Source organism: Cantharellus anzutake (assembly GCF_015039405.1).
Source record: "Cantharellus anzutake strain C23 chromosome Unknown EI90scaffold_20, whole genome shotgun sequence".
NCBI lineage: Eukaryota > Fungi > Basidiomycota > Agaricomycetes > Cantharellales > Hydnaceae > Cantharellus > Cantharellus anzutake.
The window spans coordinates 245460-265392 of record NW_024066970.1 but is presented as its reverse complement, the minus strand read 5'-3'; the positions used below and the strand labels follow the sequence as shown (position 1 = coordinate 265392).

The 19933-nt window shown below is 48.8% G+C and overlaps 10 protein-coding genes across 10 annotated transcripts; 4 read left to right on the top strand and 6 right to left on the bottom strand.

Moving 5' to 3' along the window:
• Positions 1 to 1258: 1258 nt before the first annotated feature.
• EI90DRAFT_3054830 (uncharacterized protein) lies at positions 1259 to 2376 on the bottom strand. The gene is made up of 4 exons (XM_039060116.1): positions 2193 to 2376; positions 2099 to 2126; positions 1899 to 2043; positions 1259 to 1852 (listed from the first exon to the last, which is right to left on the bottom strand). Exons 1-4 carry the CDS (start codon positions 2347 to 2349, stop codon positions 1349 to 1351), a joined length of 834 nt encoding a protein of 277 aa, XP_038916715.1. The 5' UTR covers positions 2350 to 2376; the 3' UTR covers positions 1259 to 1348.
• Positions 2377 to 2638: 262 nt separating this feature from the next.
• On the bottom strand, positions 2639 to 3477 carry EI90DRAFT_841866 (uncharacterized protein). Its single transcript, XM_039068141.1, has 4 exons — positions 3298 to 3477; positions 3215 to 3241; positions 3145 to 3165; positions 2639 to 3062 (listed from the first exon to the last, which is right to left on the bottom strand). Exons 1-4 carry the CDS (start codon positions 3406 to 3408, stop codon positions 2775 to 2777), a joined length of 447 nt encoding a protein of 148 aa, XP_038916714.1. The 5' UTR covers positions 3409 to 3477; the 3' UTR covers positions 2639 to 2774.
• A 155-nt stretch (positions 3478 to 3632) lies between these two features.
• EI90DRAFT_3054828 (cytochrome c/c1 heme-lyase) lies at positions 3633 to 4479 on the bottom strand. The gene is made up of 4 exons (XM_039060115.1): positions 4396 to 4479; positions 4246 to 4337; positions 3949 to 4180; positions 3633 to 3884 (listed from the first exon to the last, which is right to left on the bottom strand). Exons 3-4 carry the CDS (start codon positions 4151 to 4153, stop codon positions 3646 to 3648), a joined length of 444 nt encoding a protein of 147 aa, XP_038916713.1. The 5' UTR covers positions 4154 to 4180; positions 4246 to 4337; positions 4396 to 4479; the 3' UTR covers positions 3633 to 3645.
• Positions 4470 to 5351, top strand: EI90DRAFT_3154183 (uncharacterized protein; the record flags this gene model as incomplete). The annotated part of the gene is made up of 2 exons (XM_039065918.1): positions 4470 to 4528; positions 4583 to 5351. The coding sequence occupies 2 exons, from the start codon at positions 4470 to 4472 to the stop codon at positions 5004 to 5006; spliced, it is 483 nt and encodes a 160-aa protein (XP_038916712.1). The 3' UTR covers positions 5007 to 5351.
• EI90DRAFT_3145431 (cyclin-like protein) lies at positions 5099 to 6225 on the bottom strand (the record flags this gene model as incomplete). Its single annotated transcript, XM_039065292.1, has 4 exons — positions 5099 to 5375; positions 5424 to 5815; positions 5889 to 5970; positions 6089 to 6225. 4 exons carry the CDS (start codon positions 6223 to 6225, stop codon positions 5099 to 5101), a joined length of 888 nt encoding a protein of 295 aa, XP_038916711.1.
• Positions 6226 to 6356: 131 nt separating this feature from the next.
• EI90DRAFT_3054824 (protein prenylyltransferase) lies at positions 6357 to 10308 on the bottom strand. Its single transcript, XM_039060114.1, has 10 exons — positions 9462 to 10308; positions 8559 to 9401; positions 8181 to 8495; positions 7875 to 8116; positions 7726 to 7804; positions 7522 to 7662; positions 7413 to 7472; positions 7271 to 7357; positions 7032 to 7217; positions 6357 to 6981 (listed from the first exon to the last, which is right to left on the bottom strand). Exons 1-10 carry the CDS (start codon positions 10026 to 10028, stop codon positions 6421 to 6423), a joined length of 3081 nt encoding a protein of 1026 aa, XP_038916710.1. The 5' UTR covers positions 10029 to 10308; the 3' UTR covers positions 6357 to 6420.
• A 211-nt stretch (positions 10309 to 10519) lies between these two features.
• On the top strand, positions 10520 to 11334 carry EI90DRAFT_3289024 (diaminohydroxyphosphoribosylamino-pyrimidine deaminase; the record flags this gene model as incomplete). The annotated part of the gene is made up of 2 exons (XM_039067138.1): positions 10520 to 11044; positions 11110 to 11334. The coding sequence occupies one exon, from the start codon at positions 10520 to 10522 to the stop codon at positions 11042 to 11044; it is 525 nt and encodes a 174-aa protein (XP_038916709.1). The 3' UTR covers positions 11110 to 11334.
• EI90DRAFT_3054820 (uncharacterized protein) lies at positions 10982 to 11641 on the bottom strand. Its single transcript, XM_039060113.1, has one exon. It carries the CDS (start codon positions 11621 to 11623, stop codon positions 11339 to 11341), a length of 285 nt encoding a protein of 94 aa, XP_038916708.1. The 5' UTR covers positions 11624 to 11641; the 3' UTR covers positions 10982 to 11338.
• Positions 11642 to 12849: 1208 nt separating this feature from the next.
• Positions 12850 to 14025, top strand: EI90DRAFT_2918442 (RTA1-domain-containing protein; the record flags this gene model as incomplete). Its single annotated transcript, XM_039054653.1, has 6 exons — positions 12850 to 12979; positions 13037 to 13202; positions 13274 to 13350; positions 13401 to 13541; positions 13599 to 13825; positions 13885 to 14025. 6 exons carry the CDS (start codon positions 12850 to 12852, stop codon positions 14023 to 14025), a joined length of 882 nt encoding a protein of 293 aa, XP_038916707.1.
• A 1773-nt stretch (positions 14026 to 15798) lies between these two features.
• On the top strand, positions 15799 to 16903 carry EI90DRAFT_3122704 (uncharacterized protein; the record flags this gene model as incomplete). The annotated part of the gene is made up of 2 exons (XM_039063536.1): positions 15799 to 16203; positions 16307 to 16903. The coding sequence occupies 2 exons, from the start codon at positions 15799 to 15801 to the stop codon at positions 16901 to 16903; spliced, it is 1002 nt and encodes a 333-aa protein (XP_038916706.1).
• Between the last annotated feature and the right edge of the window lie 3030 nt (positions 16904 to 19933).

Genomic DNA, 19933 nt, shown 5'->3' with positions numbered 1-19933 from the left:
TATAACACGCATCATAGTGCAAATGACATGCTCAGGCGGAAACTTCGTTCGGACAGGACGCCCCTAACCTTTGTCTGGCAGCCTCTGCTTCGAATCTTGCCCTCCGCCTGAGCTCTATGATGCTATGCTGTCTGGGGCTCGTATTGATTCAGCTCGGTGTTTATAATTACCCAGGAAAACAACATAACAGGCGGGCGCCATCGGTCTGCCAATCATGGGATAGACTCATCCCGAACACAGACCGATGTTGTGTTTGTGGTGAATCTACGCTCGGGGATGAAGTTGGAACGACTAGCCAGGCTCCCTTTAAGCAGAGTATCCCTAAATACCCTTATTTAGGAGGCTCCGTCAGGGATCAGTGGATGTGTGTCCTCCGTCGTAACTTGACAATCGAAGTCGCAGAAAAAGAAGGGCGACTCTGAGGAGAGTCAAGAGCATAATCTCATCCCAATCTGTGAGCCTGATGCTCCCCACCAAAGGTCTGTCTTGGAAGCATCGACGGAGGTAGCAGAGCGGAATTTCATAGCTGAAATATCGTAGCGCCTGGACATCCAGGCGTTAACGATGTTCAGTTACGGTTAATTTGGTCTGGTCTTAGTCTATTGTGAAACCCGCCCCGGCCGTAACAAAAGACGTTATGGAGAGCTATAAGACATGTGCCTCATTAGATAAGTTGAGTCGTCTCATTGGGTTGAACATTGCCATCACCTCAAAGTGACCAGCTTGCATTATGCTGTGTGTCCTGTGGTTTTTGGCAATCTGCACACTTGGGTAAAACTCTTCCAGCATGAGCTCGATATGATCAGGCGAAGTCAAGGTCAAAGCGCCCGTTTTTTACTGAGCAACAACACGTGCGCCCAATGTATTCGAACTTCTAGCGCAGAAATGGGTATGATCGGCCTCGGGCTTGTTCGCTAAGTTCAAAATTTTGTTCAGCCGTTTCTCCCGATATCTGCCAGGCAGTTGCAACTCGTTCCGCCCATTTCCTTCGCCATTAAAAATTGAAAGACATGGGGGAAAGAAATAATGCCTCGCGCGCCGAGGGTTCAACCAGTGTATTATGTGAAGCTCGTGGCACAATGTGACCCGAAATCACCAACTTGTTGGGGATACCAACGATGGCTGGCACCTCATCATGGTTTTGACACCTCGCAGACTTGTTGACCGAGCGCACTCACACAGCGCTGCCGGTGGAAAACAAATCAAGGCATCTTAGACCATGCGCTTTTGGATTTCGTTGGCCGAGTTCAGCGTTTTCCACGCGTATACGAAGTCGCATGCATAGTCAAATTTGAATCCAAAAGCGAAACACAAGGCAAAGCCGATACAATCATAAACATGAAGCCCCTCAGTCATATAACCGTCGACAGGAATAGCACCTCGGCTTATCACCAGTCGACTTCGCAACCGCCAGTACATCGTTCTGACAGTCTCGACAAAGCATGTGCCCGCAGGATGATCCGGCGACCATCTGACCCTTCCGTTCCTCGAAGCATACGGGGCATTGATCCGGTTCCTCCGTCAGTGCTGATCTGCGAGTGGTGGTGTTCGTAGTGTTCGTAGTATTCGTAACTGTGCTCCGCGTATCCGACTCGGATGGAACTCGACGACGCGGAGGAGACGGCACCGCACGATTTGTATTCCATCTATCAAGATTTGATTCAGTGAGCGGCTGTGTTCGGTTTGAGGTCGTTCGATCCTTCTTGAGCACGCGAGTGGTAACCGACGTGAAGCCATCATTCCCGGAGGAAACTTCCTTAAACTTGGCAAGGGGATGTGAGGTTGGATGGACGGGGACGGGGGATGCTTCGCAATTTTCGCAAAAATTGACGGGGTTCTCGCATGTCATGCACTGGGAGGGAATGAGTTCCAAGCATCATACCGAGAGAATGCCGTACCTTGTATCGGATACCGGTGATGGGGCGTTGGCAATTGTTACAAGAGATCCCGTGGGGAGTATCAGACTTCTTTTGAGGAGGCATTAGATCCTTTGGGTCCTTAACGTGGACGAAGCGGTGTGCGGGGTGAGCGGTGGAAATTCGTCTTAAATCACCAACTATTAAGATTAGAGCCTCGAATATCGTAGAATGAGTCTTACGAGAAGCAACTTTCACAGGAATCAAAGTCTGAAAAGATTTCGTGTTACAAATGTACCCAAGTCGGTCATGACGAACAGAACAGAGTCCGCTTACCAGGACATGCACAGCATTTGTGCCTGATGCCAACAATGCTCTTCAAACACAAGTTGCATCGTGCTGGATGGACTGCTGGTACATTTGGTTCAACAGGGCTACTGATCGAAGCTGGTGTAATGGTAGGTACGCCGCCAACGCTTTCTGTGAACGCCATGCATCTAATTATCCATGGCTTTGAAACACCGAAACCGATGAAAGGATGCGATACGTCATGACGGTCACGGTGAGTATCCATACAATTAGCGCACACGTCAAAGTCGGGACAAACAAGGCACTTATGGCGAGTCACGCCAGTAATGGGCCTCATGCAGATGTCACAGTTCGCATAGTGCAGCGCAAGCAACCTTTGGGTGCCAGCATGCTCGATGTCGTTGACGACATGGATAGCTAATCGAGTAGGGGCGGAAATCTCGACAAAGGCGTGCTTTACCCCCGGGATATGCTCTGTAAAGCCCCTTTTGTAACAAGACTCGCAAAGGACATATCCAGTATCGCAGTCACTACATTGGTAGCGCTTTCCAGTTACCGTCTTCTGACAGTTACCGCACAATGTCTCAGGAAGACCAAAGGCTGCCACATTTATCGGGTCCTCGTTTGTATAAGGGGGTGGGTCCGATCTGGCAGGTGCGCCCTTTGCCTCGGGAGTATCCTCTTCTCTGGCATAGGCTCTGAAGTCATGCTGAGTGTCGTGCGTGGCCCTGTTATGCTCAAAACAAACGCCACACTGGGAAAACTAGTTGTTAAACAAAAGCGGGACACATGCTGAACGACACACCATGTCGAACGAAGGGTCGCAGACTTCACATCGGTAACGGATCCCAAAGATGCCTTTGGCACATATATCACAATACGAATTGTGGTCGACGCCTTGGTGACGTGGAACCATGTTTTGAGGGGTAACCAGCACAAACTTATGACTGGAGTTGTGAATTATCACTGACGATCTTACTTTAGTATCGCATTTGTCACACTGTCAGACACAATTAATTAGTGTATGGGGCGCTTAAATTGGCACGTACTAAATCGAAATTAGAGCAAGATGTGCACTAGATGTAAAACCTATCATGACGCGGAACATGGAAACATCAAATATTAAGCATACCTTGTAGCGCTTAGTGGTCCCCAGGGAGGAATAGCACATGTCACACCAGATGCCTGGGCGTGCACCAGGAGGCAAAGGAGTCCCGGAAATGGTTGGATCGATGTACAGCATTGTCCTACGTTAGTTGTAATTATAGTGCAAGCTGGTTGGAGCAACCCAAGCTGAAGCCGGCTCTACCCGATGCTGTGCGGCTGGTCTTATTCAGTACCGATTCGAGCGTACTTCAGGCTGAACGGTGCCATTGGATACAAGAAGCCCAGCTGAAATAGCAATATTGATGAAGGCAAATAACATTGTTTCTAGGCTTAAATAACAATTACAGCAAGCGAATCATCCTCCCATACACGATTATCTGACGATCGACTCCCAGAACTTCAACGCACAGAGCCGGAAACCATCCCAATTATCAACAGCTGGTCGAACGTCCAGGTAGAAGGAAAGGTTAGGGGGAGATGATGGATCCGATTGTTTCTGATCAAAAGTAGTAGGCGTCGCATTGCGCCCTGTGTAGAAGTCTATAATGTAACGTTGTCGTACGCCACATCTCTCAACTATCCAGTCATGCCGATCAAAAGGTGCTTGATACCTGTGTTTAATCTTTAGTCATATAGCACAGAAATGCTAAGGCCAAGCGCTAGTGCCCGACTCACCCTAACATGATGTTGAACCAGGCACGAATCGTCCTATCCTGTGGTCGGCCTTTGAAACTAACCAACTTGACACCACCACACTTCTCTCCGCCTTGACCCTTCTCCCACCACATTAACTCGCTCCAAGCACGCTCATTGACAGCATTGTGTATGGGCACAAGAACCCGCATGTCGGATGGCTGGGGATTGTGGTTCTTCCGAGCCATTGCTGAGTAAAATTGCACCTGCGATGGGTATGCCCAATTAGATCCATCAGTCCGAGGTATTGATGATATTTCTCGCTCCTGCGAGAGTTTAGCGGGAGAGTGTGGGGTAACAGGAGGATGGCCAGTCGGTGGTGTCATATTTTTCCACGCATCTGACGAATGGTCTATCGGACATTCCTGGGCGGTGAGTCCTTTGGAGGACTCGTCGCTTGACTCCATAGCAGCTGAGACGCCCGACACAGGCAATGGCACTGAATTGTCCCATGCCCAAAAACCGTGGGAGCCACTCGTGACGTGTCCCGGAAGCTTCAACTCCATGTCGAGTACATCGTCCAAACTCACGCCTTCAGGCACGGGATGGCTTGATCCTGCTCTGTAAGTGAGGGTTCTACTTGGAAACCTGCTTATTATAATATCCCAATGTCACAGACTTCCGGCCTATGGCATTGCTCTAGTTGCTCTCATTGCCTTCGCTCGTTATGTGGACAAAACATATATTCGCCCACCATCTAAAACAGGCTTTGGGAAAGGAGCGCCAGGGTTTCTCACCAATACGCGCAAGATAAAGGTGACACCTGAGATTGCAGAACGTCTGCGTCGAGGCGAGAGGGTCAGTCCGGAAGAGATCGAAGAAGCTGTCAGAGCCGTGGAAGAGAAGCATGCGAAAGCCACCTCTAGCGAGGGGACTGATGATTCAGGGGGGAAGCCAAAAGTTAAATCTCCCAATGTCTTACCCAAACGAGAAACAAGATCACAGGCGCGTCGTGCTGCGGCAGCGTCTTCTGAACCGGAGAACGAGTGGATCCCAGGACATGTTAAGAAGGGTACATTAGGACGGCGGCGTAAAAAGTGATGCATGGGTGGGGAGCTGTTCTGCATTGGGTATGTATCGAGGCATGGATATGTATGCCTAGTTTGAGTACGTCAATGTAACCTTGCGACGATTCATGACCCATCGGAAGTTCCGGTTTCATCAAGCCATTTACGCACTGCCTTTTTCCCTCCTATACCAAGCAGTGTCCATCTTCTTTTATCCTCCTCACTTCGTTCCCGATAGAGTCGTAGGACCTGGTCGGCGACAGCGAGCATGTCCTCATGTTCCACATCGAACAGTTCATACCAGCCATCTGGCAAGGGTATTCCCTGAATGCGTGTTGTGATGAGTATGCTGGCACATGCCAGCGTAGGAAAGGGGAATAGTGCATAGACAGGTGTTTGCAAGCTGTACAAATATTAGCATTCACTCTTTAAGCAGAAGGATAGCACTGACGCATCGTTCAAGTGGTTCCAACAAGTCTGTGGCACTTTTTCGTGGCCCGCTAGGCCTAGCACTTGGAGATAATTTATCATAGTCCCATATGGTAGCTGGACTCGCACATTGAAGCCGAGTCGCTTCAATATCTGCATCTCGCCCACCACGAGGGCGTCCTTAAGCTCATAAAACGTCTGTGAGAAATACGACATGGGCGTATACTTGAAGGTGGCGTCTTGTTCATGGGGTGTTGTATTCGTCGATGAATGCTTTGAGGGCGAACCCGAGAGTGGAGGGTATTGATGCCGCGCCCGAGACAATAAGAGATCGTAAACATTGATAAGATCCCTCATACGAATGGGGCATTCCTCCAACTTTGAAGCCAAGTACAGCGCGCCCATACCAATGTCCTGCGCAGGGAAGATTCACAGTGACAGAGGTGGTGTCCAATGTAGACATGGCTTAAAAGAATGGCCCACTGACCCCAATGCTGAAGTGTTTCATCGAAGAAACATACCAGAAACGTTGGAATAGTACTTGGGCTGTGGCTATAGCAACCTGCTTCCTAAGGGTGTCGACCAGGAAAACGCAACGTGTGATGCGAAGAAAATACGTTAGATAAGTTATCTCAATCTTGAAAGTGGCCTACTGAGTAGACAAGCTTTGGCGTAATACAAACTCACTGTTTGAGCAGTAAACCGGCTTGCTGTATGAGTTTACATCCATAGGCACGCAGATCTTCCTCGAGTTCCCTTGGCAAACCATCTGTCATAGATGGTGTCTCTTTGGCCTGCTCTGGGGAGGCGAGTGGCTGCAGCATTACATTGACATGGTCCATGTTGTCAAGACGGATTTCGTGGCTGTGTCAGGTCATTGTGTGATTATTATTGCTGTGCAGGCTGCCTCATGGATTAGGACAATATTTTGCCGGACGAATCAGAAAGAATAAGTGAGGAATCAAAAATGCATTGTAGCTCATGTGTATATTGGGGGGGGGGATGACCCGAGTTACAAACTAAAATTCATCATCGATCTGGATTTCGTCTGCGTTTGTTGCAGGTGCACTTGGCTCGTCGTCGGCCACCGCAGGCGCATTTGCCAAACTCTGCTTGGCGGGTACGAAAGAGGGTCCTTTGGGCTTGTCCAGCGTAGCACGCTCGGCAGCTGCCATGGCATCCAGTGGTGGGCCTGAAGCGGTGTCTTGCTCGTTAGTCCCTTGTTTTGTATTCTCGGTCTTGGCGACCAAATAAGATGCTGCAGTATTGAACTGGGCTTGAACGCTGCGCTTGATGCGAAGCATTTCCCGGAAGGTATCCTCACTGCCGGTCTCGATCTCGAACGAATTCCATCCCGTCCAGAACCTCGGCTCCACGCGAGGATCACAAAATTGGGACGCATGGGCATAGATGGCCCGCGCACGGTCGATTTCACCCAACTTGCGTTCGAGAGCGGCGAAACGCAAACACATCTGCGCTGCCTGACGGTTTGGCAAAACTTCCAAAGCACGTTCGTAGATTGGACGTGTTGCAGGCAGTCCGAAGTTTTCCGTAGCTTTCGCAATGTAGACGGTGAATATCTATAAAGCGCGTCATTAAAGCTATTCTTCTGTGAAGCGAAAACCCGTACCTCAAATTTGTCGGCGTCCGCCACAACCTCAGAGGCCCGCTCATAGATTTTCATCGCTCTCTTGCTCAAGCCATGTTCCTCCTCGAGCTGAGCATACATGAAGAAGATGGGCTTGCAGAATTTCTCAGGACATTTTTCTAGGGCCTGTTCAAACAAATCGCGTGCGCGTTCCAACTTTGTGCCTCCCTGGGCAATTGCTCGTCATCGGGACTAAACGGAGGTTCGTTTGTCAAACTTACATAACGCTTCACAAACTTGGACAGGTAGCTGTTCCAAATCTCAAATGATATAGGGTAGGTGAAAACTTCAACACCACGCTCGTAAGCCTTTTATGGGTTAGGATTTAGGAACGGAACCAGCTCAAGAACGTTATTAGCTCACCTTGAAGCTTTCCTCGAAATATTTGTTTTCCTCCAAGAATGCAGCATAGTTCACGATTATCTGGGGACATACAATGAGGTCGGATCATCCAACAACCAAGCCCCCATACCTGAGCATTGGCGATACGAAGTTCCAGCATTTGATCGTAGACGCGCTTGGTGGTCTCGACAGTACCAATAGATTCCTCTAAATCGACATAGTAAGACCAAAGTTTAAGCGACTTGAACAGTCTGGCTTGGACAGGCAACGACTGCAGGAGATATTAGAGTGTTAGCCCATGGAAACAGTGCAAAAAAAAAAACCACGGACGCACTTGATCATGGTAGCTAATTTTGGTGTTCTTCGGTATCGCGGTTGCGCGCTGCATCACACGAATCCCTTCGTCATAATTTCTTTCAAAAAAGGCATTAAGGTCAGGATAAGTAAACGTCAAAAAAAAAACAATATCCAAAATAAACTGACTCATTACGGATTTCCATTTCAGCCCATTCGCACCACACTTCTGCTAATTCTTCCACAGTCCTGAACGGTGTCTTTGTACCTTTCTCGAAAACTCGTCGGGCACTGTCGAGGTCCGGAACAGCGGTGCCCGTCACTCCTCCTTGCTCATAAAACTTGGCGAAGTTGACGAAAATATTGTGGTAGTTGGGCGTGGCCTTCCGGGGGTTAATGGTCTCCATCGCCTGAGTGTAGGTCTCTGCCACCTTCGCTCCCCCCCGAGCTTTAGCCGATGCAAAACTTGTTAGGGACGCAAAGTGTTCAACGTACTTTATCGTCATCGTCACCCCACAGTGCCACCCGCTTCTCCCATTCTTGCACATCATTGGGATTACGACGAATCAGAACATCGTTGACAAGGAAGGGTCGCCGGTCCATCAGCTCTTCGAGCTTTCGCATGCGCTCATCAAGCTCTTTCTCAGTGTCCGCAAGAGCTCCTTCGTCTTCGTCTTCCTCGGGATCCGCGAGTGAGTCCATCAAAGCTGACACAACCGATTCCGAAAATTCGGCATATGCATCGAATATTTGGGTGAAGTCCCGAATGGTCAACACGGTTGCAATTCCTTCTTCGAATGTGGCCTGCGCCTTTGGGTGGGAAATTAATGTTGAGTTGAGATACATGACTGTCAGATTGTGGATTGAACGTACTCGGTCAAATTCGCCCCGTTTTGTCCAATATGTGGCAAGGCCACTCCAAAGTCTTCCTGCTTGGTCCTTATAGATGGCCAAACCGTCTTCTTTCACAATCCTCCCTACGTCGAGAAGGGAAGGATTCGCGGGATCTTCGTCCTTGTCATACGGTCTCGACGGGGGGGTGGCAGATGTGGGAAGCCCAGCAAAGCGGATCAATGGACCACCAAGTGCCGAGCTGGGGGGGCCGCCATCCTGCTCTTTGCCTGATCGCTCAGCGTCATTTTTAGCGAGCTTGTCCTTGGACGCTTTGGCGGCGGCGCGCTCCGCATCTGCCACCTCAGGCTCCAAACCCACTTCGTCCGCAAAACGCTCACAGACGTCCAGCCATTCACCAAGCAGCTGATAAGGAGACTTGCCTTCCGGCGACGTATACTCTCCTCGAGCTGCTTTCCGTGCTAAAGACAACAAAAGTTTAGCAGCCTCCAGAGGACGAGGCTCGACCTCGTTCTGCGCCCCTCTGGTCCGTAACAGCTGGAACTGCGTCTTGACCCCTGGCTCTTCGTCATCACTCCCAACCTCTTCCAGTTCAGAGCCTGACTTTCCATGAAGGAGGAGGGATACATATCGTTCGGTGAGGGACGGATCAATGGCGAGGAACCGTCGGTATATGACAACGGTGGTCATGCCACCTTTTAGTTCGGCCCACAACAAATACCGAGGCCAAATTCGTGCATGCAAAGATGGTGGAAGAGTCCGAAGAGCACGATCAAATGTTCTTCGAGCATGGGTGTATTGTATTGGGGCTGGACATTGGGGATGGGTAAACAGATTGACATACAGTAACCATATTCTCGGCATCTAGCAGGAATATCAGAATACTTGAGCGGCTAAAAAAAAATCCAATCGCCTCAACCTTACCGTTGGAAGCCACATCAACGCACGCTCGAAGACAGCAATCAGAGCTTTCCATTCGCTCCATCCAACGACGGGATCGAGTCCACTCTGATATTGCTCAAACTCAAACTCCTCCTCCTCCATAAGCACCTTCATATCTGCCCATTTATTTCTCCCACCAGCTCTCTTCGGTTTTGAGCCTCTTCCAAACACATATAAGCACCGCATCTGAAGGTAGGCTTTCCATAGCTTGAAGGAGGAAGGAAAGTGAGTGAGGGCAGACTCGTAAAGGTAGGTAAGTTTCTGGAGCCCAAGGCGTGCCGCGGGCGTGGAAAGGGGTCCAATAAGGGATGTGAGTGGAGTAGGAAGAGAAGATGCAGGTGCAGCCTTTTGTTCAGCGACAACGCTATCCCTTACTGCAGCTATGGTTGTCCACCAAAGACGAAATGAAGAGGCATTTCTGAGCAGATCTTCCTCTCTATGAATATCTTTTGGTGTCAGAAGATCGGGATTCCTCAGTGGTGTAGGAATAGGCCAAGTCAGAGGAAATTGCGCCGAAAGTGAGTCCAGGGTTAAGTCTGGAGAAGCCATCTCACAGATTACAGACCCTCAATGTCCCCAGAGCCTTTGAGAAGAAAGACACCCCAAGAGCCGATTATTCCTGAGAGAAGGGGCAGGGAAATCGGCCAGTCGAGTGCCAGTGTAGTGACCACTTAAGCGCCAGAACACGTGATTTTCCCTTCAAATTTTCCACTTCTGGTCGCCTCTCTTGTAAGAGAGGGACGTTTTGAAGGCGTAAGTGGGAGGAATAGGCTAAAGATAGACACGTAGAACAAGGAAACAAAGAGGTTACTAGGCTTGGAGGCAATACGGGTTGGGTGGTTGGACGGCGCTGGGCGCTTTGAACATGTGAACACTCATATGGCCTCCTCCTCACAGATTGTTTCCCATCCTGATAATTCGCACATTTTAATCATACTCAGTCTAACACTTCGCTTGAATTCTTTTGCGCCGCATTCTGGCAAGGAGTTCAACCCAACCGCCGAATCGGACCGTTCCGGGGTTCGCTTTAGTGCCCACACATGTCCAACAGCTTGCTCTTTCTTCAGCTTGCGCTAGAGCGCGCCAAGGAATGCATACCAACGCCGTCTGCGTTCTGTGTTGGATGCGTAATCACTGTCCCACATTCGACTTCTGATGTTCCCATCGTCCTCGAGACCGGATTCTCTCGTGAACTTCCGGGCAACACTCACGCTGAGGCAAACGCACTCACTAAAACCCGTAGTCTAACTTCTCAAAAGCTTTCAGAGCTTCTTGGAGAGGAGTCACCCCCGGAAATTGAAGAGTTGCTGAAAAACGCTGATGTGTACACTACCATGGAACCATGCTCAGTCCGACTCTCAGGGCTCGCACCTTGCGCTGACGCTCTGATAGAGGCGAACGTTCGTCGTTGCATCATTGGAGTTGGTGAGCCTGCGGACTTTGTGAAGTGTGAGGGCGCGACCAAACTGCAGGCCGCGGGAATCGAAGTCGTCTGGGTGTCAGGACTCGAAGAGGAATGTTTGGAAGTCGCTAGGCGAGGGCATCCTCCAGTGGTAGCTGCCTAGGTGCGATCTGACGCGTGGTATGATCTCGCGAGTCACCTAGAGACAAATTACTGATCCACTTCCAGTTATGGAACGTCCCCAGTGCATCTGGGTAAAGTTGCTAACTTTACAACAACGCTGTAGTAAAGCGACAGCCTTGCTACTGAACAATCACACCTCCCCTAAGGAAATAATATCACCTACCTCACTTCTATGTACACGAAATCCTTTCCGTCACAACCCATGACTAAGTTTCATGTCGTAATAAAGAGCTCTTTGCCCAAAATGGATCTAGCTAGCTTCGCAATCCCTTGACTAATCTGTTCTACTTTTCCTGGGCCATTCCACCATCATAAAGTTTGGGAGCTCGAAACATCCATTGTCCCCCGATCGAAGGGCCGTGATTGATGCCGCAGTCGTAAAGCACAAGTGGACCACCGGGATCCAGCGAGGAGAGGTACGGGCGATTTTTGAGCACCTAGTCTGAACCAGAGATCCGGACTCTGGAAGATTTTCCCACCTAGCGAAAGCTGCTCGCAGTCTAAGAATCACAACTGACCTTGAAAGCAAGGTAATACCGAAAACTGACACCACTTGCATGACTGTTGCAAATTCCACATCACATGTTTTAATTTTACATTAGACCTCGTGATGCTTGCTTAACGTGACTTGTTTCTGTCTCTGACCAACGATAACCTCAGGCGTTTAGTGCATCCCTTGTCTTCTCCAAGCATACACTCCCTCGGCCTCTATGACTTCGTAACATTATATAGACAAATTTTTTTCACCCTGGCATATTATTTGGTAGGAAGTAATGCTGGGAAGGAAGCGACTTTTTCCACACGTATAGAGGAGATAATTGCTCTTAGAGAACCCCCCCCCCCCTTGTCAGTGACTATGCGGAGAGTGGGTCTCCCTCCAAGCGGCGATTCTCCGGACCGTCTTTCTTACCTCTCCCATTAAGCGCCGAAGGGAGAGACAATGTGTATCACTTGTGCCAGCCACTTTTGACCTTCTCATTGTTCTCCAATGTCCTCTCCGTGATTCAACTCAACAAGCTCAATTTTTTTATATTTGTCAACTACTCTGATTTAACTCAGTACTGTCATTCTCCTCTCTCAAAACTACTAGTTCAGCACAAACTCTGAGCTCCTCGTGATTGCGATCAGGAAAATATCATGTGAAGCAAGGCCATGGTTGCGAAGCTGCCTTTCTAGTTGAATATATCTATGCTATAAGGAATCGGATTGAATGAAACCACCACTTTCCCGAAGATAAATCACACTGCCGCAGTCGGACACTGTACCGCATCTGGAAAGACTTGGCAATCCAGGGGCCATTGAGTAGAAAAGTCATCTCGCCCCTGGTCATGACGTTGAACCACTCTTCGTTAAACGCACCTCGAGATCTCCTCATGTCGACTGAAAACTTAAAAGCAGTGCTTTTTCCATGGCTGTGGACCCCAGGAAAGCACCCCCTCCAACCCCAACCCCAACCCAACCACCAAGGGGTAACTCTTCCAAGTTAGGCGCCGCATTTTCAGGGCAGCCCACAGGTTATTTGTTCGACTCGTACACTTGCGAGAAAGGGTGGATTTGGTTCATCCATATCTTCGTTCTGTGCCTTCATGTTCTTCATGGGGACTTTGGTCAGCGACCTCCCAGTCCTCTGACCTGCGCCCCATAATTTCAAAATTGAGACTCTGACGCGCTAACTGGTCACTGCTTCCCTTTGGCTATAAAAAGGGCCCATGTCGCCCCCTTGACTTGTCGAACTCTTCCAGCTATCTTACGACCCACTCACAGCGCAGTTCATCACAGTGCATAATGACTCGCGTCGACCCTGACCCCAACCGCACCAGTCCTTACAATTACTCCCTTCCCGACGGGCGACGCAATGCTGGTCCCACTGAGTGGATTTGTATCTTGATGATCGTGCTCTTCGGTGTCTCCACTGGTATGCAAATATATGTTCCACATGCATGGTAATGACAGGGCTGAGGCATTCTTCCAGTGATTCACTGTGTACAAAGTGTCTTGGGGCGTCACTGGTATCTGATTGCAACTGTGGTCTTGTGTGGCGTTGGGGAGCTAATCGGATGGAGCGGTCGCCTATGGAGCTCGATCAACCCTCCTTCTTACCCACCGTTCCAGATCCAAATATCAACCACCATCATATCGTACGTGATGATGCCCAAGTTCAGATCCTGTCTTGATTACCACATCCCTCGAATAGGCCTACGTTCCTGAGCGCTGCGAATTTCCTCATTTTTGGTGTTATTGTGAAGGTGTACGGGACTCAGTACAGCCGCCTCTCACCCAAGCTCTGTACGTGTACCGTCATTATCCCCTTCAACCAAGCTGATAAGGCCTTACAGATGCAACCCTCTTCATTGTGATAGATACCATTTCGCTGGTAATACAAGCCATTGGTGGGGGTATGGCATCGGCGGCCTCGACGGATGCTGCCGCTTCACATGGTGCCCACATTATGGAAGGCGGTATCATCCTTCAACTTGGTATACATATAGCCCATATCAGTCATCCCCTTCTTCTGATATGATATGTTTCTCCAGTTGCCATTATATTTTATACCGCCCTAGCGGCTGAATTCCTCTGGCGTTATACGACTCATAGCCCCCTGGTGTCGGTAAGCGCGCCAAGCCTGGAACCAGGCATCGTCGAAGATGGCCAAGAGCCGAAGCGTCCCCATGAATTCCATCAAAAGGTGAAACTACAGCTATGTGGACTCATCCTTAGCACGCTATTCTTGTTTATTCGATCCATCTACCGAACGATCGAGGTGCGCTGCCTGCGATATCTTTATGTGGCAGTCCAAAGTGGCTGATTAGCTTTTGACAGCTCAACGGCGGTTGGACAGGAAGAGTCATCTCCACTGAACTGTATTTCAACGTGCTCGATGGCTCCATGATCGTCCTTGCGATGTACACTATGAATTTCTTGCATCCTACGTGGTTGCTTGATCGACAGCGCCACGAATGAACGTCAAGGCTGAAATCTTTGGTTAACATAGCAATAAACGGTATCCTAATTTGTGTTTTTCGGTTCTTTCTAATTCATTATGGTTTTCTGTGATTTTGGTGTCATGGCCTCATGATAGCACGACCTTGACAGGAGTTCTAAAGTGCTAACCATCCTAAACAACAAGAGGAACACAACCCCGAGCCAATGAAACTTCCTGTACAATGGCGCCCACAAAGACAGCATGTACTGGCCAGCTGGAAGATCAAAATCCCGAGCTGCGAAGAACAAAAGCAAGCGCTCAAGATGTGGGTCCATAGAGTCAATTGGACCACCTTGCTTCCCACTTCTGTCACGGACCTATCGGAGGCTAAGCCGTGAGAACGGGATTTAGGCGGAGACAAGAAACTCGGAAGCTGAACTCAAGAGGCCACGGGGGAAATCACGAGGAGATCACGAGAAGAGAACTGAAGTTAATATATAGATTAGGTTACATAAATACGAAGGCCAAATACACATGTAGGCTAGTTAAGAATGTGGCCGGATGAGATGGGTAAGACCGTAAGTCCGTCGGTGTTACGGCTCAGGTCAACAATTCGTGGGAATTCTGACACTTTTGATCACATGCCCCAATATTAGTATTAAACACACACAAATAAATAAATTCGGCCAACTCCGCTACACTGCACACATACAAGCCGACCTCGTTTGATCCGTAAAAAAGAAACAAAATCCACCCTGCTTGCGAGCCTAGCAGTGGTCCGCAAGCAAGGTCGTGGTTGCGAAGAAACCTTTCTCGCTTCGATTTCAAGTTGTCGGGTTCCTGCCGCAAATTACCGCAGTTCCACATGTGTTCCACAAGGTCTACAAGGGACTCCTTTATCAGCGCTTCATTACACACTTACAAGAGTACAATGTGAGGATTTTTAACCTAGACGCACAAAAGGTGCCAACGCGCTGGTGATGTTAGTTTCGTTTTGGTCCGATCGGCTTCGCAATTGGACTGGCCCCTGTATCTCGTATCATTGGGGTGTTATTACTGTAATGTTAATCCTGTAATGCACTGCTTCAGCGGATCCGTGTGATGCTTATGACGATTTTGTGAACCTAGTTACTCACACAAATTGAACGATTGCAACATGTCATCGTGAGAGAACAGAATACCTGACGCTATGATCCAAGTGTCAACGTCATATTACTGTCATACTATGACATGAATCATCGGGCCATATGACTTGCGTGCACCTATGTAAAAAATCATTCGGGATATTACGGGTTAATGCAACTTTATATCAAATCCTCTGACGGGCATGGTTAATCCCATGCACGCGTAAACCCTTCTTCCACGCCCATCCAACGTTTTTTGTCATCGCTATTTTATCGATCGATCCTTGCATATAAACAGTGAACTTCGTGACCCTGCCACGATGACCAGGTTGTGATCGTCCCGAATATAGGTAGGGACACAACGTGGTGAACCTCAATGCATCACCCCTGGAAGTAATAATAAAAAAAAACAGTTGTAATCGGGATGACAAAACAACAGTCGATAAGCACATTAAACTGCAGATGCTTTCACCAGATCCAGTCGGAACGAGTAGGGCACTCAACAAAGGGGGGATTTCTCTGATCCAACACAGGTAATCTCGGTTGTCGCAAGCTGGTGGGGCAAGAACTTAATTCAGATAAGGTAGTGGGGAATTCGCGTCGCAAGACATATAAAAAAAATGCGTTTCTCTCTCGAGGCTTCTACCAAGTAAATCCACCACCCCCCCCCCCCCTTCCGGCACCCTCATGCAACGTTCCCCCACTGTCAACGGCGGCACCCAAGATACGACACACACACACATGATCCTCCAGGAAACCTCAAAACGTCAAACGTTCACCAACCACCAAGAGGTGGCCGAATCGACGACAGTGACCTTCAAGTTTGGTGCCGAAGCGAAGCATTCTGTGCCATACGACTATCCCCCTGACACCCACATTCGTGCGAAGGAGGAGTCGAAGATCATTTATCATGTGCACCGACGGTGCTTATTAGATCGATCGAAAAATGCCTTCAACTCTCTTCTCACGACCGGTGGTGGTGGTGTTCAACAGGAAAACAAGTCTAGTCATATGGGAGACGCCCGAGTACAGACGACCATCACCCTTGACGAAAGACCGGAAGTGATCGTTGCTTTGTTGCATCTTAAATATGTGAGTGAGGAGTCCAACTTATGATCACCCGAACACGAGCGATTCATGTTTTTTTGTTTTGTTTTTGTTTTTTGGGTTTCCGTTTTCGATTCGATCTGACCAGGAACTATCTGTCCGATACCTCGATTTATCGATCGACACGATATCGAACGTGTTCACAGCCTTGACGAAGTACGGATATACGTTGGACGAAGTTGTGACGCCTTCCTCCGAACTTTTCACAGACTTGGTCCTTCAAGCCAAACAAGAACCCCTCCAACTCTACAGTTTCGCCGCTTTCCATTCGTTCGAAGGGCTTGCCGTTCCAGTTTCGGAGAAAGCCGTAGAGATATTCATCCCTCAGTTGGACGAGGAATCCGCTGTGAGGATCGGAGCGACGTATCTGCACCGTCTATTGCTGCTTCAGGAAACGCGACGGGCAGCGTTGAAGCGGTTGATGTTCGTTCCTCTCATCATCCCGAATCATGCTGACACGGCTAGTTGCGCGCCCCACGATCGTCATGATCTACAGCAGAGGTTCGTTATAACGATTGGGAATCGGGTTTGGGAGGCGGCGGCGACCATTGCGGGGCCGGATTGGATCACGGGTGTTTTTGAGGGGCTCGCTAGAGATGTGAGGTGTGGAGCTTGTAGGTGGAATTTAAGGGAGAGGAAGGAAGCAGTATTGAGGGAATGGAACGATGTGAAATCGACGATTTAGAATAGACCGCACTTAACCGGGTATATGAGGAGAATATTGGTCGCAAAGACCGTACCAGCGCTGGAGGAACCATCTTGCCCCCCCCCCCCCGCTCATAGCATTTGCAACTGAGAAGCTCCAGAGATGTATGATAACGGAAGTAGCTTTCCATTCTATGGACTATCTCGTCGTTGAGCTTTCGAAGCTGCAAGATGGTGCAAAAGAAAATTAAACGTACTGCCAGTGCATAGAGAGATATATGTATCTGACGTTCCCGTCTCGAGTTGTAACCGAACAACATCTCGCTGAGATATTACGCCAGTAGAGACAAACCTGTTCGAGCCAACGTCACCTTGCCGACTTGAAGCGTGAACTTCAATGGCGCAAATTAGAACTTGTGGTTGTGGTTTAAAAACGGTTATAGTATGAGTGAGAACGATCATCTCATAGCGCGCTGGGTACACAGGACGGGGGCCTTGCTCGTTTTTTTTTTTGCTAACAGAACGTCATATATATGCTGCAACCCCCAGAGAGAGGAGGGATCGAGATTCGAGTAGATTCTCCGATCCATTTCCCGTTAGTGAGGTCGAGTCGGAGACTAAGTAGTACTAGTTTGGAGTGAGAACATCCAAGTTGAACGTTGATTCAATCTAGGCGCCAGCTCCAATTACCACCAGCGCAATAACTTTTACTGTAGATGGAATGGGCCAAGAATCTGTTATGTATTATGTACAGAGTCGTGTGAATCTTTTTATAACCCGTTCCCACACTTCGGTTATTTCTCTCACGTTATGTATTACTTACTCTCGCGTTATTTGCACCAACCACCTTTTTTTCGTCACCATTCTTACGTGTTCCTTATTCACTGCCTGTTCCTATTCTTTCGCTCCTCTTATCTCCAATTCCCATCGCACCATCTTTTGTTCCCCACTCAACTTTCGTCATTCATCCAAATCGGGTCCTGTAAACGTATGTCTCCCCGGCCCCTTTGCACGAACAGGGAGGGTCACGTACGCGTTGGGATGGCGTGCATGTCGCTTGCGCAGACACCCTTGTTCCAATATCCTCCACTGTCCGGAAAAATTCGTCCATGCAGTACCTTCTCCATCTGTTGTCGCTGGGCTATGAAAGAAACGCTCCAAATAAGCTTTTCGTTCCACTTCCTCTCTGGCCTCTCCATTCCTCAATGCTTCGGACTCCCACTCCCCAGATGCTCCACCGATATCTCTTTTCATGGTCTCCTCACCCATACGATTGTCCTTATCTGCGCACCCTTGCACTCATATCTATGATGAAGATTGGATGCTGCGTACGTGGCCCTCCGGATGTTCCTCGAAACAATAGAGTGCTTCCACTCCATCGTTCCTCTGCTCCTTTCTAATCCTCTAAGGTTTCTATAAGGCAAGGGGACACTCTACTTTAGTAGAGGCTACGTATGGTGTCCTTGGCTTTGTGTTGTTGTTTCTCTTTCGACACCTTTTGTGCGACATGTGACGAACTTATGATCTGCCAAAAGCAAAGCACTGCGCAAACATGCTTTCTATCAGAGCGCTCTAGATAGTAATGATCAGTGATCAGAATTCTCGCCTGGCGGTTCTCTTCCAATGGATGCTGATCCACTATCCCGGGTCGATCATCAGCTATTCAGCAGCCCCTTCTGGTATCCCCCCCCCCAATACATGAAACCAGCCCTCATGACAGGTTTCGCATTCACCTGTTCCTTCTTGGCTTTACCACAAGGGCTCCTCTTCGAACTGCCAACGCAGCCCAACCCTGAGCGTGTATGCAACATTCAGATCCATCAATTCACTCACAACACACCCGTGCAACCCCTGGATGTGGACAACTCGAATTTTTTTTATTAATGACGTCTCGAAATAACGTTTAGTATTCAGCACTATGTTCTTACGAAAAAGGGCTGGTTATATTCCCTTTTTGAGCCGGGGTGGCCAGGCAGGCACTTGCTCGTGAGAGTCACAACAAATACCTGCGAAGGTCCTAACGAGTTTGGGCCAAAATAGTGTTGGGATTGGGGATCAACCGAATGTATTTATATTGTCGCTCTTATCCAAATCACCACTAACTCGCGGGCCTGTCGTGACATAGCGTGGACTTACATCGCACGTAACGAGCAGGAGTTGGTTGTCGTACTTCAAGGCTTTGCTCACTGACGAGGGTGCTTCAACTATCAAAAGCGCATTGGTATTACTTAAGTTGAAACATCGCGGTGCTAACTTGAAACTCATTATGAACCCCTCCTCATCGGGTATTTCGAGGCCCTGGAAAACGGTACATATATATCTGGAATCCGTCAGCGTGATGCTGCTGACCTATCTGATCAGAATCTTCCGTTTTGGTCCTATCACTTGCCTCGCGTGATCCGCTCAGACCAAGACTGGCCATGTTATTTGATTTCTACATCCTCCAATGTATTTATATCGACACCATAGAGAACAGTATCAATAGCATGCCAATAATTTGTTGCAAAACCATCGAGACTAGTAAACGTGATTGTTCATCCGCGCACATGTACAGCATAACCAGATCCAAACCGAACAATCCACATATCATATATCTAGCCTTTATACTTGTACTATCACATCAGGACAGATAGCTCTCGCGACCTAGCTGGCACGCTGCCACAACAATTATAATTCTCCCTTGACGAGGCATTTTTCTTTGTTCATATTCGAAGACGCAAAAAAAGTTAAAGGAGTATTCTCAGATCCCCGGGGTCTCACTGAAGTGTGCATGAATCGATTTACCAGGAACAATGTGCGCCAGGGTTTGTCGATAGGCTTCATTACCTCCATCTGCTTTGGAAGTACGTAAACATCTTCAAGCACTATTTCTAGCAATGGTGCCAGTGCCAGACCTACCATGTGATTACAGAACAGGACCCAGAGGAAGTTCCAACAGCGCATCTTAATGACATCCGCTGTAAGTAATTGTTCATATGTGGAAGCGCAACTCGTTCTGGCCCCGACGTTCCGCTGACATATGGACGTTTCGTAGGGTTTGTACACTTTGGGGGGACACGCACCTGCATCG

Bases quoted from the DNA above. Each gene is read 5' to 3' on its own strand.
- EI90DRAFT_3054830 (XM_039060116.1), bottom strand. From the start codon at position 2,349: ATGGCGTTCACAGAAAGCGTTGGCGGCGTACCTACCATTACACCAGCT. The intron at 2,044-2,098 runs GTAAGACTCATT...TGGTGATTTAAG, and splicing joins TCCTGTGAAAGTTGCTTCTC to ACGAATTTCCACCGCTCACC. The intron at 1,853-1,898 runs GTACGGCATTCT...ATTCCCTCCCAG, and splicing joins TCACCGGTATCCGATACAAG to TGCATGACATGCGAGAACCC.
- EI90DRAFT_841866 (XM_039068141.1), bottom strand. From the start codon at position 3,408: ATGCTGTACATCGATCCAACCATTTCCGGGACTCCTTTGCCTCCTGGT. The intron at 3,242-3,297 runs GTATGCTTAATA...TTTTACATCTAG, and splicing joins GGACCACTAAGCGCTACAAG to TGCACATCTTGCTCTAATTT. The intron at 3,166-3,214 runs GTACGTGCCAAT...TGTGTCTGACAG, and splicing joins CTTGCTCTAATTTCGATTTA to TGTGACAAATGCGATACTAA.
- EI90DRAFT_3054828 (XM_039060115.1), bottom strand. From the start codon at position 4,153: ATGGCTCGGAAGAACCACAATCCCCAGCCATCCGACATGCGGGTTCTT. The intron at 3,885-3,948 runs GGTGAGTCGGGC...AGATTAAACACA, and splicing joins CTGGTTCAACATCATGTTAG to GGTATCAAGCACCTTTTGAT.
- EI90DRAFT_3054824 (XM_039060114.1), bottom strand. From the start codon at position 10,028: ATGGCTTCTCCAGACTTAACCCTGGACTCACTTTCGGCGCAATTTCCT. The intron at 7,473-7,521 runs GTATGGGGGCTT...GTATGTCCCCAG, and splicing joins TTCGTATCGCCAATGCTCAG to ATAATCGTGAACTATGCTGC. The intron at 7,358-7,412 runs GTGAGCTAATAA...AACCCATAAAAG, and splicing joins ATTTCGAGGAAAGCTTCAAG to GCTTACGAGCGTGGTGTTGA.
- EI90DRAFT_3054820 (XM_039060113.1), bottom strand. From the start codon at position 11,623: ATGCAAGTGGTGTCAGTTTTCGGTATTACCTTGCTTTCAAGGTCAGTT.